General features: G+C 42.9%; 1 protein-coding gene across 4 annotated transcripts in view; it reads left to right on the forward strand.

Annotated features, from left to right (window-relative positions):
* The first annotated feature begins 613 nt into the window (after positions 1-613).
* Positions 614-16,267, forward strand: part of LOC135510714 (echinoderm microtubule-associated protein-like 3) — a 32,007-nt gene continuing 16,353 nt past the window's right edge. The window contains exons 1-3 of one of the 4 annotated variants that reach the window (XM_064931859.1): positions 614-814; positions 923-1,034; positions 5,754-5,943. Coding sequence is in view for 3 of the 4 variants with exons in the window: in XM_064931857.1 (XP_064787929.1) it covers positions 1,010-1,034 (25 nt within the window). In the remaining variant the exon portion in view is untranslated. The other 3 variants (XM_064931857.1, XM_064931860.1, XM_064931858.1) reach the window with 3 other exon arrangements.

A 16,267-nucleotide genomic window follows, 5' to 3' on the forward strand; every position in this document is an offset into this window, starting at 1 on the left:
TTCAACCACGTTTTCATTCCCCCATAATAACAGAAACAAGGACGCCGACTTCTTTTCCGCCATCATATGTACATGCAGTACACAAACACGCCACCAGGCGGCAGGAAATCTATGACAATCTAATCAGTTGAACTGAACTTTTGGACGACTGGGGGGTGTAACCAGTGATTTATATATACACCAGATGACTTGTTTTGGGGGCACTGTGTTGAAGCCACCTCACCTCCATACTGGCACTCCCTTACCGTGTAAGTTTTTGGGGGAAACTATAGAAATGCACTTATTAATGTCTACATTCGTTTCTGCCATGTTTATTCTATTACAGACACTTTAACATTATATTATGTGAGCTAAACACAAATAAAAAATGAAAGACAAATATTTACAAACAGTATCATTTTTTTAGATGACTGTTACTGTCCCCACTACAACAACAAAATACTTAAATACATGTAATTTTGTCTATGAAACATTTAATTGAAATAATGTAGAATTGCATTAATTCCTATGGAGGACTGCTCCTACTGGGGAGTGCCAATATGGCCGACCAGTGTCTTTAGAGCCTTTCAATGGCCAATACATAGCGTTAGCAATCCAGTGTTTATATACATCATTATGTGTATGTAACCCAAAAAGTTGTGTTACAAGTTTCAGTAAGGAGCATATTATTGCATGCACGTGTAGTCATATAAAAACGAGGCGATAATTAACCTATCATTGTCTTGGCAATTCTAGTGCGGTGTGCATGTGAATCTATTGGGCGATTGTGCATTTGCCCACCAGATGCTCAGCTCATTTCCTGGATTTATGTACAGTAAGTATTTGAGTGATTTTTTTTTTAGGCCAATCTTCTCCGGCAACTGCGTACGTTCGTTGCCATGAGTGCCTCTCTTTTCTCAAGAACGACTTCTGACACCCTCAGGTAAAGCAGCTGCATACAGTATGGAAAATACACCAAAAAACAAACTTCACTACTAGAAAACAGTAAATAACTCCTGGACGATCAATCATGGATGGTTCTACGAATAGTCTAGGTAAGTCCAGCATTTGAAATGTATTTTTAGTTAACCTTATATTTATTTAATTTTAAGTAGACTACACAGTAAATTGGCCTGTGTTACCTAGTTTAGATTTTTCATTGCAACATTTCTAGTGTTGATGGTGTAAATTAAAAGAACCTCAGTGTAATCCCAATGCAGCTGTTTTTTTTATCTCTATCAAATGATTGCTGGGTAACAATTTAAGTACCTTAATGTGATAGTTTTCAATTAAAATGGTCAAAAATAGATTCTTAGCTAAATGCTATTTCTCAAGCAAAAATGTTGCTAGGACTTCCTGGGCATGGTCTGAGAGGGGCCTAATTGGCGGAACTGAACGGGAGGGATGTGTAACCTGAACTAGCTATTATGATTGGCAGAGAGGAGGGCAAACTCTGAATTTATACAGGCAGTCCAAAAAACCCACCCTGCAAAACAAGCAAATATTTCATGCAGTCTTTTCAAAAACATCCAACAGGAAAAGTGTATTATCATAATTTTCAGAATTAAACAGTATTATTTCAACCTCATGTGGAAATGTATGTAAAACACAGAACAAATTCGTTTTAATAATCAGAGTTGAACCAAAACCCACAGCCATATTTGATCAAATTTCCCAGCATGCTCAATTGCAGGTTGATTTATTTTTTTTATTTTTTGGGGGTGGGGGGGTTGTTTCAATGTTTCTGCATGCACATTGATTCATTAATCTTATGCCAATCAATTATAAATAACACATTTTTCTAAACTAATCCTATCTCTTACTAGGTCTTATTGCACCCCTTACCGAAATGATTTAGATGATTTAGGTAGTCTAATACACCACGTGAATACTTGATTGTCAAACTGCTCATTGCAGTCTGCGTTCCAATTCATCCCAAAGGTGTTCAATGGGGTTGAGGTCAGGGCACTGTGCAGGCCAGTCAAGTTCTTCCATACCAATCTCGACAAACCATTTTTTTTATGGAACTCGCATTGGGGCATTGTCATGCGGAAACAGGAAAGGACCTTCCACAAACTGTGGCCTCAAAGTTGTAAGCACAGAATCGTCTAAAATGTCATTGTATGGTGTAGCGTTAAGATTTCACTTTGCTGGAACTAAGGGGCCCAGCCTGAACCATGAAAAACAGCCCCAGACAATTATTCATCCTCTCCATATTTTACAATTGGCATTATGCAGTGGGGTAGGTAGTGTTCTCCTGGCATCCGCCAAACCCAGATTCGTCAGTCGGACTGCCAGATGGTGAAGCGTGATTCATCACTCCAGAGAACAGGTTTCCACTGCTCCAGAGTCCAATGGCGGCGAGCTTTACACCACTCCAGCCGACGCTTGGCATTGCGCATCGTGATCTTAGGCTTGTGTGCGGCTGCTCGACCATGAAAAACAGCCCCAGACCATTATTCCTCCTCTACCATATTTTACAGTTGGCACTATGCAGTGGGGTAGGTAGAGTTCTCCTGGCATGAATCTCCTGACCAACCGTTATTGTGCTGACGTTGGTTCCAAAGGCAGTTTGGAACTCTGTAGTGAGTGTTGCAACCGAGGACACATGATTCTTACTTGCTTTAGCACTCAGCGGTCCCGTTCTGTGATCTTGTGTGGCCTACCATGATGTGTCTGAGCTCTTCAGTACGGGCCATTCTACTACCAATGTTTGTCTATGGAGATTGCATGACTATGTGCTCAATTTTATACACCTGTCAGCAACTAGTGTGGCTGAAATAGCCGAATCCACTAATTTGAAGGGGCGTCCTTGTACTTTGGGTTGTGTAGTGTATCTTGGTTTTCCTAACCCCGGGCAGTCTTTCTGAATGCAGGTTGCGGCTGAATAAAAAATGTAAAACGTTGGATATCCCCACTCTGGCTTGATTCCAATAGGAATTAAGTCACTTTTCAAGCCAGCATAATGTGAGTTACAGGCCTGATGTGGCCTGTAAACCATGAGTTTCAGGCCACTGAATTTAGGTTAAACTAGGCCCTTAAAATACAGGCTTATGAAATACATATTCTATTGTCTTAAATACATTTATTTGAATGATTACATATTCACTTAGGATTTCACTAGGTGAAGGCCACATGTCTGAAAATGAATGAATGCAACAACCATTTCTCTGTCGCTGACAAACACAGTCGTGGATGGTAACTCACTCGCAATTCACTCGAAAGGGCAAGGCACACTGAGAAATATGCAAAAAAGGCTTTACACGAAGCAAAGTGTTAATTTAACACTGAAAAGTGTGGACCCATATAGACACTGGAACAGTGTGACATTAAACAGTGCGTTGATTTAACACTTGAGAATTTGCTGTGTGCTTTTCACCTGTCAAGCCCACTCCATAGAACAGTTACATCTGTGGGTTTATCAGTTTGCAAATGACAAAACAGCATGTAAACTTCATGTGCATAACATGCAATTGCAAAACAGAAAACATATGTTTGCAATTGTTATAAATGAGCAACATCCATTTGATGACAACCTAGGGCCAGGGATTTTTATTGCAAAAACACTCTTGATAGTACAACATGTTCTTGCTCACTGTTTTCAATCACAAAATTGCACTTTGTTGTATCCTATAGACAGGTGGGAAACCAAGTAACCTCGATTTCCCCCATAGTCTCTCCGGAGATCCGGTGTGTGAGGTTCAAGTGGATGGAATGGCAGGCGTGGGAACTGAATGTTATCTTGAATGTTACTTTGTTTCTCACACAAATGGATAGGAGGCCACAAAGTATCAAGTTCCATTTTCGATGCCAACGAATTACCCGGATGCCAGATGGTTCCCCTTGGTCCTGTGTCTGTCTCTCTACAGTTACTGTCCTCGTTGGACCTCCAGCTGCACCAGAGCAACTTCAGATGTTCCTAGGTTGAGCAAGAGAGGAGCTCATTAAAAAGTCATTTGTCGGACCTCCCGGGTGGCGCAGTGGGTAAGGGCGCTGTACTGCAGCGCTAGCTGTGCCACCAGAGACTCTGGGTTCGCCCCCAGGTTCTGTCGTAACCGGCCACGACCGGGAGGTCCGTGAGGCGAAACGCAATTGGCCTTGCGTCGTCCGGGTTAGGGAGGGACATCCTTGTCTCATCGCGCACCAGCGTCTCCTGTGGCGGGCTGCACGCTAACCAAGGTTGCCAGGTGCACGGTGTTTCCTCCGACACATTGGTGCGGCTGGCTTCCGGGTTGGATGCGCGCTGTGTTAAGAAGCAGTGCGGCTTGGTTGGGTTGTGTTTCGGAGGACACATGGCTCTCGACCTTTGTCTCTCCCGAGCCCGTACGGGAGTTGTAGCAATGAGACAAGATAGTAGCTACTAAAAACAATTGGATACCACGAAATTGGGGCGAAAAGGGGCTAAAAATTAAAATGTCTTCATGGTGGTTTTAAATGGGACAACAAGTCAGTCTGTGGCTGTTATGCTAATTGTTTAAGCCTCCTTTTTTTGCGCCTTTGAAAATGGAACTTTTACTGCTTCTATAAGGACGGAAGTACAATGGGAGCCATTGTGCCACATCTGTTGCTGTCCCAACTCATGTGCTGATGTTTCGTTTACAGTCTTGTAAAATAGTGGGCGGTTCGGCACACAGGGGAACACACAGCACATATCTAGGATCAGCTCACCCAACAGCAATCCCACACTCAACCATTTGAGGGCTTAAGAAACAAAACTGCCCTCAGATAAGCGCTATGTGTTATTCAGTAAGAAGGATTGGGGTGTCGGTGTGAGTCCGCAAGTTTACATTCAGGGGTCATTGTCTGCCTCTGTGGGTGTTAGGCTGAACTGTCCATCAAATCACCTTAGTCTCTGTCTCTCTCCACGGCAAGCTGACACTACCATGCTGCTCAGTCACCAATCACAAATCAATGCTGACAAGGGTCTAAGAACTTGTCAATGTCCGATAACTTCATTCAATACTGCATTTTCATTACAGTTTATAATTGTGTTTCTTACAAATTGCAAATTGGTTCATTGTTCTGACAAGATCTGTGTCCCAGTCCCTCGAGTACCCTGAGCTGTTACATTAATCACCTATATAAAGCCGAAATCTACCGTAAACATATATATATATATTTATTTAAACTTAACTTCAGATGTTTAAATTGAGAGAGAAAAAGGTAGGGGCTTTTAACAGTTGACTATATCCAGAAGCTCTTTGCACGACCATCCTCTCTGTGTGTGAGAGATCATACCTCCTATTTCTGTAAGATTTATGCTGCCTGTACAAGCAGTTCAACAGAATACTTCATAGCTTTTGTTATCTGCAAGCAAAGCAAGTCTGGTCTTGCATAATTTCCCTATGATTTAGACTTGGCATCACAATCAGCTCAGTGACAGTGCTGACCCCAAACAGCTCAAGAGAAATTTCCTTGTGCTTTTTAAAATTTTTATTTTTAGATTGCTTAGATCCTCTTCATCTCGTGTTTAGCCTCAATATTTGCGGCCAATGTTTAATCTTCAGCTGGCATCGAGTACATAGTATTATATGGTAGGCTTTGGTGAGGGTGTGTTATGGATTGATGAAGATGAAAGTCCACAGTTACCGCCATTCAATCAGACAATTCTACTCTGAATTCTCTCATACGATAATAAAACAAAATAGTTTTCTATTGAACTTTGGACAGGGAGGTATACCAGCAGGCAGTATTAATTTCCCTGCATATATTCTCTAACGCCGGGTGAGACCGTGATTGTTTGACTGTGATATGTCTGTCTGTTTCGGGTTCAGAGTGACGAGTTTGACTGAAGATGGCATCGCCCACCGCCCGTGCAGGGGAGTACAGTACGGCACAGGGATGTGTTTTGGTGGTGACGTGCTCGGGATCACACGGCTCCCGAGGACGAGTGACGGGGACGGACGCTCTCTGTCGGTGGTGACGCTGCCAGGGTGGTGGTGTTCACAGGAAGGAGCTGACAGGGTGGGCGAACTGTGGGAAGACGCTGTGTGTCTGTGTATGTGAGAGAGAGACTCAACCAGCTGTCACTGCAGACTCTTACCGAGAGTCTGGGTTGGAAGAATAGCCACTTCTCAATTTAGACTCTTTGAAACGACAATGAAATAACAATGATCAATCAATCCCATTTATTTGACACATCCCTTTCTACCATCAGCAGTTGTCACAATGTGCTTATAAAGACGCCCGGTCTAAAACACCATCGAGCAAACAATGCAGATGTTGAAGAAAAGTGGCTAGGAAAAACTCCCTAGAAAGAACCTAGAGAGGAACTAGGCTCCGGGTGGAGGTCCTCTTCTGTCCGTGCCGGGTGGAGATTATGATAAATCACTCAAATAGGCCCAAAATATGAAGGTGACCTTCTAGATATATAAGAAATTGACTTTGATACAGCAACATAAGAATAAAGTGGAATTGGAGAAGAGTGAACATCTAAAAAACAAAGATCGAGACGATAGCGTCCCCATAACCATTAAACCACTACCTTGATTTAAAAAGTACTTTTTCCTTGAATGAAACTACCGTTCTTCAAAAAGTCAGCCTGGGCAAGAGTGCCTTTTTGAGAGGGAGCTGAGCAATTTGATTGAAACTTTCTCCAAATTGAATGAGAAAGGTAGCGGCTTGGGCAAATGCAGTCTGAACAAAGAGTCTGTTTTCTCTGTCCAAACCCGCTTGGCTCCTCATCAATAAGACCTTAGATGACCCAGGTCACTTAGCATATACAGTAAGTGATAGTGAAATTGACTACTAGAGCAACATCCTGCAAGGTTATAAACTAGCTAGAAACCTATCCAAACCTGGCCTCACCCAAGATTCGGTCGCAATTGTGTTGTTTTCTTTTCCTGCCAGTAGTGTTGTTTTTATCAGCCAATAATCTGATCCGTCTTTGTGATAAGGTGTCAATCTCTGGAAAAACATTGGCTTAAACTGAGCCCTTGAATGACAATTTTGTAGTTTGAGGTGTTGAGGCGTTGTTAGTTTCTCACTCAATCACGGTCTTTCAGTCACTGCCATCAAGTCCGTATAAAGCCAGCAGGGAATGTTGTTTTAATTTCCTACCAGTATTGCCGTTTGTCAGCATATCGTCTTTGTGATGCTTCTGATCTGTCTTTGTGATATGTCGTTCAACCCTGGACAAACATTTGCTTTGACTGAGTGCTTGAGTAACAATTTGAAGTATGAGCTTCTCACTGTCATTGAGGGAGCGCGGGGAGGGAGAGGGTGTCACTCACTCACTCACTCACTCACTCACTCACTCACTCACTCCAATCAGACCAGAGACTACACTCCAATTCAGCTCTTTAGCTGTGGCCAACTCTCGATTGCTTCCAGCCCCGTCCAGTCAGCCATTGTGAATCTCTCCTCTCCAGCTTCTTCTAAACGACTGTGACTCACCCTCAGGCCACTTGTAACGACAAAAAAAAACAAGAAGCAGGGAAATGTGTAATAGCTGTGTGTGGTGTGCATGCTTGTTAGGCTACGTTTACACGGGAAGCCCAATTATTGGCGAAAGAGGTGAAAGATTAGAGTTGGGCTGCCTGTACGTACGTGTGTGTGTGTGTGTGTGTGTGTGTGTGTGTGTGTGTGTGTGTGTGTGTGTAAGCAAACAACCCTCGCTGGTTCTCTTTAACAAAGTACAGCATTATTGCACTGGAAGAAAGGAAACATGTCCCCATCTTCCCTTTCACCTCCTGGACATCCTATTCCCATCTGTTGCTCCCGTTCACAACTATAAATACCATACCTCCCCTAAAAACGGACCAAGAACACAAACCTCTAATTACTTCCCGATGTGTTCAGGAGTGCTATTGGCTACGTTCTTGAACATCCCCCTGAAAGTCAAAGCCTCATCATGAATAAATGCATAGTTACAAGGTACACTATATATACACTATATATACAAAATTCAAATTAGTGGATTCGGCTATTCCAGCCACAACTATTGCTGACAGGTGTATAAAATCGAGCACAGAGCCATGCAATCTCCATAGGAAATAACATTGGCAGTAGAATGGCCTTACTGAAGAGCTCAGTGACTTTCTACGTGGCATAGGATGCCACTGTTCCAACAAGTCAGTTTATCACATTTCTGCCTTGCTAGAACTGTAAGTGCTATTATTGTGAAGGGGAAATGTCTAGGCGCAACAATGGCTTAGCCACGAAGCGGTAGGCCACACAAGCTCACAGAACGGGAACGCTGAGTGCCTGTCCTCAGTTCCACCACTACTACCGAGTTCCAAACTGCCTCTGGAACCAACGTCAGCGCAATAACTGTTGGAGCTTCATGAAATGGGTTTCCATGGCCGAGCAGCTGCACACAAGCCTAATATCACCGTGCGCAATGCCAAGCGTCGGCTGGAGTGTTGTAAAGCTCGCCGCCATTGGACTCTGGAGCAGTGGAAACACGTTCTCTGGAGTGATGAATCACGCTTCACCATCTGGCAGTCTGAGAGACGAATCTGGGTTTGGCAGGTGCCAGGAGAATGCTACTTGCCCCAATGCATAGTGCCAACTGTAAAGTTTGGTGGAGGAGGAATAATGGTCTGGGGCTGTTTTTCATGGTTTGGACTGCACAGAGCCCTGACCTCAACCCCATCGAACACATTTGGGATGAATTGTAACTCCAACTGCAAGCCAGGCCTAATCGCCCAATGTCAGTACCCAATGTCACTAATGCCTCCACAGAAGAGTGGAGGTTGTTATAGCACTAAAGGAGGACCAATTCCATGTTAATGCCCATGATTTTGGAATGAGATGTTCGACGTGCAGGTCTCTACATACTTTTGGTCATGTAGTATATCTTACAGTAACTCTCCTCTGCGAGTGCAGACCTACCTAGAGCACTGCAATCTGGGGACTGCAAGTGCCCAACTGTACTTTTTGTATATGCCAACTGTACCTGCAAGTGCCCAACCAGGCCCTTTAAAAAATGTATCCTTTAAAAAATGGTTAAGGTCTCTCACCCAATTGTTATGGTGAAGACGTTATAGGTAGCACACCCACTGGTTGCTGTAGGAGTGTTATGGCAGAGACTGTTTTCCATAAAAAATGTACACCGAACACTAGCTTTTTATAGGTACATGTATTGAAATGGAGCTCTTTATTATCGGTTTCATTAGTGGTGGCAGTTTTAATGGTTAGCATTAGCAACAGCAGCTGTAGGGCTACCAGGAGAGGGCTAATATTGCAAGGCTAACCTTCCATACAGTATATTGGCATTCATGCAATTGCTCAATGATTCTGCCAACGTTCTTGGCTACATCTTTCATACCCCCCTATGACTCAGAAGCCATGTTTGCTTAGATCAGACCTGTGATTATTGGCATGAAATACTAGTATGGCTCCTTTCACAACAGATAGTGCACTATCATTATCTTTAATATCTGTGTTCATTAAAATAGATTAACGATAATGTTCAAAGCCCTTTGATTCAGAGGTGTAGGCCCACACAATGACGTTAATCAAGACACACTCTACCTTATACACACACTTTCATACAATGTTTGTCCTGTGCAAAGTTTACGTCATTCATTTGTGAATGAAGTTAAGCCCCTTTCCTGCAGAAACACTGGGGCTGTGGGAGTGTTGTTGCCTCGAGATTGTTTCTGTACATGTGTTTGGCCTGAAGTTAGGATGTGGTAGTCGTTCTCTCTGTGTGTGTGTTAATGGTGAGTGGGTCAGCTTTTTTCTTTTCTTTTTTTCTTTTTCTTCATCTGCCCCGCAATAGCTGATAACCCATCCGCAACCGCCCGACTATACCGTGGATTCGGAAGGGGTTCAGACCCCTTGAATTTCTCCACATTTTGTTACGTTACAGCCTTATACTAAAATGGATTAAATAGTCCCCCCCCCCCCATTAAGCTACACACAATACCCCATAATGACAAAGCAAAACCAGGTTTTTAGACATTTTTGCAAACGTTTTAAAAAATAAACTGAAATATCACATTTACATTATTCAGACCCTTTACTCAGTACTTTGTTGAAGCACCTTCGGCAGCAATTACAGCCTCGAGCCGTCTTGGGTATAACCCTACAAGCTTTGCACACCTGTATTTGGGGAGTTTTTCCCCATTCTACTCAGCAGATCCTCTCAAGCTCTGTCAGGTTGGATGGGGAGATTCGCTGCACAGGTATTTTCAGGTCTCTCCAGAGATGTTGGATCAGGTTCAAGTCCGGGCTCTGGCTGGGCCACTCAACAAAGCCACTCCTGCGTTGTCTGGGCTGTGTGCTTTGGGTTATTGTCCTTTTGGAAGGTGAACCTTCGCCCCAGTCTGATGTCCTGAGCGCTCTGGAGCAGGTTTTCATCAAGGATCTCTCTGTACTTTGCTCCCTTCATCTTTCCCTCAACCCTGACTAGTCTTCCAGTCCCTGCCACTGAAAAACATCCCCACAGCATGATGCTTCACCGTAGGGATGGCGCAAGGTTTCGTCCAGACGTGACACTCGAGAGTTCTTTAAGTGCCTTTTGGCAAACTCCAAGTGGGCTGTCATGTGCTTTTTACCGAGGAGTGGCTTCCGTCTCGTCACTCTACCATAAAGATGTGATTGGTGGAGTGCTGCAGAGATGGGGAGAACCTTCCAGAAGGACAACCATCTCCACAGAGGAACTCTGTCAGAGTGACCATCGGGTTCTTGGTCACCTCCCTGACCAAGGCCCTTCTACCCCCAATTGCTCAGTTTGGCCAGGGCGGCCAGCTCTAGGAAGCTCTAGTGTGTGGTTCCAAACTTCTTTCATTTAAGAATGATGGAGGCCATCAAGTTGTAGAAAACATCTCAAGGATGATCAATGGAAACAGGATGCACCTTGAGCTCAATGTCGAGTCTCATAGTAAAGGGTCTGAATACGTGTAAATAAGGTATATCTGTTTCTTTTCTTTTTATACATTTGAAAAAATGTCTAAAAACGCGTTTTTAGAGGGTTATTGTGTGTAGATGGACTGAATAAAAACAATTCTTTAATCCATCTTAGAATACGGCTGTAACGTAACAAAATGTGGGAAAGCAAAGGCTTGTGTATACTTTCTGAATGCACCGTTTGTGATAGGCTAAAGTGAAAATCTGTGACCCGCACCCGACCCTAACCCACTAATATAGAAAATGCGCCGCAGTCAGACAGCGGAACGGGTTTTTGACGGGGGTGCCGGATTTCTTTTGCCTGATTTAGATGTTTCTGCTTATAATTTCAGACATTTTGGTAGGCAATTTTTTTGTTGTTGTTGTCAACTCTATAATTTAGATACATGTAGCTTCTCTTCTGTCATTATATGTTGCCCTAGAAGACTAAATAAACTCTTGCTCACCAAAGTAATGTCATAAATTGATGGTGAAGTTTTCTGTCGTCTCTGCAGAGTGAAGAGATTTAGGGACCGGGGTGAAAATGCAATAGGTTAACTCAAAAAAATAAAATAATAATAATAATTAAAAACCTTAAAGATTTTCTGTGCAAAATGTCCATATGACATCAATTTGACCGGTTGTAAATAGAAACATTTGAAAACAACCCAGACCCAACATGTTTCTGATAACATTTCAGTTTGGTTTGGATGTATATCTTATGTGGTTGAAATACTATCAGCTTTCATGATACTAATAGAGATAGCACCTCTATATGAACAGAGGGTTGGTGCCACTTTACTTGGGGAGGACAGGCTCGTGGTTATGGCTGGAGCAGAATCAGTGGAATGGCTTCAAACACATGCTTTTGATGCCATTCCATTTGCTTTGTTCCAGCCATGATTATTGAGCTGTCCTACCCTCCAGTCTCTACTGATACAGACTGTATTTAACGGCACATTCGCATTCTCTCAAGATGCTGAAATAAATAATATATCTCCACTCCTGTTCCCGAGTCCAAGTTTAGCCTACATTTTGTGTATCATTTTACTGCGAGAAATTCTTAATTTTGCAGGAGTTAGTATATAGGCTCAGTTTCCATTTAACCCAGTAGGCTACAGTTCCCTTGATGTGCCATAGGCCTATTTTGAAGTCCCCGTCTTGTGACAGTCAAATTTGTATGGCGCCTCACAATCTTCACACTTAACAAAGCCTGCACTGCTATCATAATCTTTTACCACTTAGCCAAATCGTTCCCAAACATTCATTTATCGGTCTTTCTCTTTATTTTCAACTCTCCTTTCGCAGCTTTTCTCTTATTTAATTCAACTCTGACATTGACCTTTGTGCCTCCGTAGTTCGACCTGACATTTTTTTTTCTGCTCGTTCCCAAAAGTGATTGACGCGTAGCCAATTTGGCTTAGGTTTACGCACTAATACCAGATAGCCTAAAATAAAAAGCCTACAGATATAAATTGCACACGAATGAGACATTTATGGATGTCTTAAGGTAGGCTATTTTCTTTTTATTCAATCCGCCACCCACTCGCCCTTCATCCACACAAAATCGAATGACCCTAAACCCTCCTGCCCTGCGACTATAACAGCGCGTGTGAGCGAGAACGAGCCTGGGAGAAAGCGAGTGATCAAACTATACTGCATGGATGAGGGTATCGACAAGTGAAAAGGTCATGTTTCATTGCTCCTGTACACAGTCCATTGCATTGTCTCTCCCGTACGTTTTTAATTACTTGATTAGATTTTTGGCCACAAGTTTTTTGGGGGTTTTGTTTTGCTTAATGCTTCACGCACAGTTGAAGTCAGAAAAGAGAGAGTTGGAAGGCTGGCTTTTGATTCTGGTTTAAAGCCAGCGGATTGGAGCAGATCCTAATTATTGTGTTACGATACAACTGAGTCCCATAAACCGTGGTAAGACACGTAAGCCCAATTCTGATTTTTTTTTTCTTCCACTAATTGGTCTTTTGACCAATCACATCTAATGTGAAATGAGCTGATCTTTTTCAGAACTGATCTGATTGGGCAAAAGATCAATTGTTTAAAAAAAATCTGAATTAGGCTGCCTGTCTAAACTCTGCTATAGAGCCTCACAACCACATTGTTTAATCAAGACTCTGAGATTAGACTTCCTCGTTGCTTTAGGACACTATTATCTGTAGGCTGCGGAACATCTACTCTTCACAATGCTGGTGAATATCAACATTCCTTAGTGGACAGTGTGCCCTTACCTCAACCACTTGAGTCAGGTGTTTCCTATCCTTAATTAGAGTACAGTAGTCTTGCTCTCCCTGCTAAATTCTAAGACCTCTTTAAACAAGTGTGTGTGTGTGAAGTCATGTTTGCCTGTGTATGTCATCATGATCAAGTTCATGGAGTTGAGAGAAGAAAGAGAAACAGTTTGCCTCTGCTTTTTTACATTGAAAGTGTGGAATTTCAACTGGCGAGAATATATGTGTACTGGAGGTAATGTATCAAAACCATGGCATCGTGTCCAACACGCCGTTTTTAACCAGAGCCTTATATATATATAATATATATAGCGCTATGGTTCTAAAGTATAGACCTAAATGGATCCAAAAAGCTCCTACAACTGTAATGTTAATATAACTGGAAGATATCTCTTTCGCGTCATTATCTCATTGGTGAAATGTCACTATTCTTCCATTGCTGTTGTTGTTCTGTCTCTGTGGTGTGTGTGTGTGTGTGTCCAGTGAGAGGCCTGGCTCTGCACACGGTTGGCCAAGTCCGTCTGAACACAGACAGCAGACAGAGACTCCCTCCCAGCAAGCCTCAAAGACCCCATTGTGTGTGTGGAGTGGAGCCATGGTTCTGGTCCAGAGATTGAGTGTGTGGGTGTATCGAATGAAGGCATCACTGGAATCTGTCTGTCTCTGAAAAGCGAAACAGTCTTGTCGGGCCTTAAGGCGAGGGATATATTCGTACTTTCAAGCCGATAAGCCAAACTGCTTCTCCTCTTGGGAGGACTTGCATGTTTGCTTGGCCACTGCATTCTTACCCAACCGTTTTAAAGTGTTGTTTTTGCCTTACGAGCGAAGCAAGGCGAAACAGTCAAGTGGCTTTAGAGGTTCTTAAGAAACGCCTCGCCGAGTGCTCAGTAGTAAGTGGGTGAGAGGCACTCAGTCAGAACCACTCCTCAATCCTCAAAAGGGAATAAGCCCACTTGCATTATAAATACTTATTATCAACAACAATGACTGTTAGCCGATCGCTTGACTGCTATACAGTGCTTGTGTCAGCATGAGCATTGAGTAGTGGCATAGGCTATATCACCTGACGGTAGGTTAAGGGTTTTAAGAAGGAAGGGAAAGTAACAATCTGAGTCACTTTCACACAATAAAGGAAACGATAGGCTCCCCAACTTGGATATGATGCATGGGAAGGACTGGGGGAGGAGGAATAGGAGGTGGAGAAAGAGAGGAAGAATGTGGCATTATTCCGAGTTGATGTTAACCGACAGTCGTGTGCGTCCTCTTGGAACGGACTTTGGAGAACGGAAGCCACACCCACTGGATGCCAGTTTGGCCTGGTATCAGTCATTGCATCACATGAACCCGCTGTGCCAGATTCTCAAGGTATATAAGCCTCTTCAACCCAGTAGATTGCAGAGCTGTTAAGGCATGTTTGGAACATGATTCATGGTGATACACCCCGTGGTCAGAAACACTGTTTTTTAAGTGCATCATCAAGGTTCTTTTTTATTTTTATTTTTTATTTTACCTTTATTTAACCAGGCAAGTCAGTTAAGAACACATTCTTATTTTCAATGACGGCCTGGGAACAGTGGGTTAACTGCCTGTTCAGGGGCAGAACGACAGATTTGTACCTTGTCAGCTCGGGGGTTTGAACTCACAACCTTCCGGTTACTAGTCCAACGCTCTAACCACTAGGCTACGCTGCCGCCCCAAGCTATATTCTTACAGATCCATATGCATGATACAGAATACGCAGGCTATGTAATTCAAACCACCATGCACATTGACATGTCTGGTGACCTATAGATGACTCTGTACTTGTTAAATCAATTCAAACGTTATTTTCATAGAACGTTTTACAAAAGTAGACCTGGAGAATCAGTCTATTTATCCATGATCAGGTTCTTAATCAATCTGACGACTTAATCTTTCCCCCGACCCAGGGAGACATGACAGTTTTATTGGACTGCGTGGTCATTGGTCGGTATGGTTACCATAGCAACATGTGTCCAATTTAGGGAGGAGGAAGTATTTCATAAAGTGATAGAAGAAGCAGGGGATTTTCCAACCGGGAACTGTAGACACACACACGCGCGCACACGCGCGCGCGCACACACACGCGCAAGCGTTTGTTTTACAATTGATGCCCATTCAAAATCCTATTTTCCCTAACTCCCTAACCCTAATTATAACCCCAAACCTAATCCCTAAACCTAAAATAGCATTTTTTTCTTGTGGGAACCAGTGAAATTGTGGGGACTGGCAAAATGTCCCCACAAATTGTCCTTGTTTTACTATTCTTGTGAGGACTTCTGGTCCTCGCAAGGATAGTAAAAACAAACACACACACACACACACACACATACCTACTGACACACAATAGAACAAATGTTGCCAACCAAAGCAGGAAGTAGTGTAGGCTGCAAAGAAGAAAAAAATAAAGAAAAAAAGCTGCAGTTGGCTCAGGGTCTGATCATTAGTCACATGACATGTGGATTGCGACACCCTGGAATGCCTTCTGTCTCCCTTTTCACCTCTGAGGAAATCAGTTGGAAATGTAAACCAACAGGATGATAGAATAGATCTAATCCCAACATGTTGTACACACAGAGAAAGTGTAAATCTGTGGTGATTGATTAATAGCCCAACAGATTAAAATCCGTACATTCAACACAACCTGATGATAAACAAGTCTTCCGACTGCCATGTCTCAGGAAATTCGCAGGAAACGTGGACATAGACAGAATTATAATGGAAAAGGCCCGAGACGCTCTTACTTTAGAGAAAGCAAGTCTGTGGACACTTAACAACCATTGGAGCTAAACCTTGTTCCCTAAACACAACCTGATGATAAACAATTAGAACATTCCACTCCTTTTTGCGAGGCTGCCCCTGGAAATTGCAAACGGTTGAGAGAACCAGAAACACATGCGCTTAGCTCCTTTTCTCCTAATAATGGCAATGGTCTCCTGCCTTCTTTATTTTTGATAAAAAAATGGGACATGAATCAGTCAGTAAGCAGCATCAAAGCCTCGTGATATTGAAGTGAATAAACCTTTTCTCTCCAAACTCATCGACACTTTCATCTTCTCCTTTTTAAGTTATAAACAGTGCTGGATGGGCACGTTAATGTTGGCTTCACAGGCCCACCTTCATGGACAATGTGTGTCCTGTCTCTTTTGAGGAAGATGTGTGGGCTGTTAGCAGTATTTACAACACTC

Source organism: Oncorhynchus masou, chromosome 23, assembly GCF_036934945.1.
Source record: "Oncorhynchus masou masou isolate Uvic2021 chromosome 23, UVic_Omas_1.1, whole genome shotgun sequence".
Lineage (NCBI taxonomy): Eukaryota > Metazoa > Chordata > Actinopteri > Salmoniformes > Salmonidae > Oncorhynchus > Oncorhynchus masou.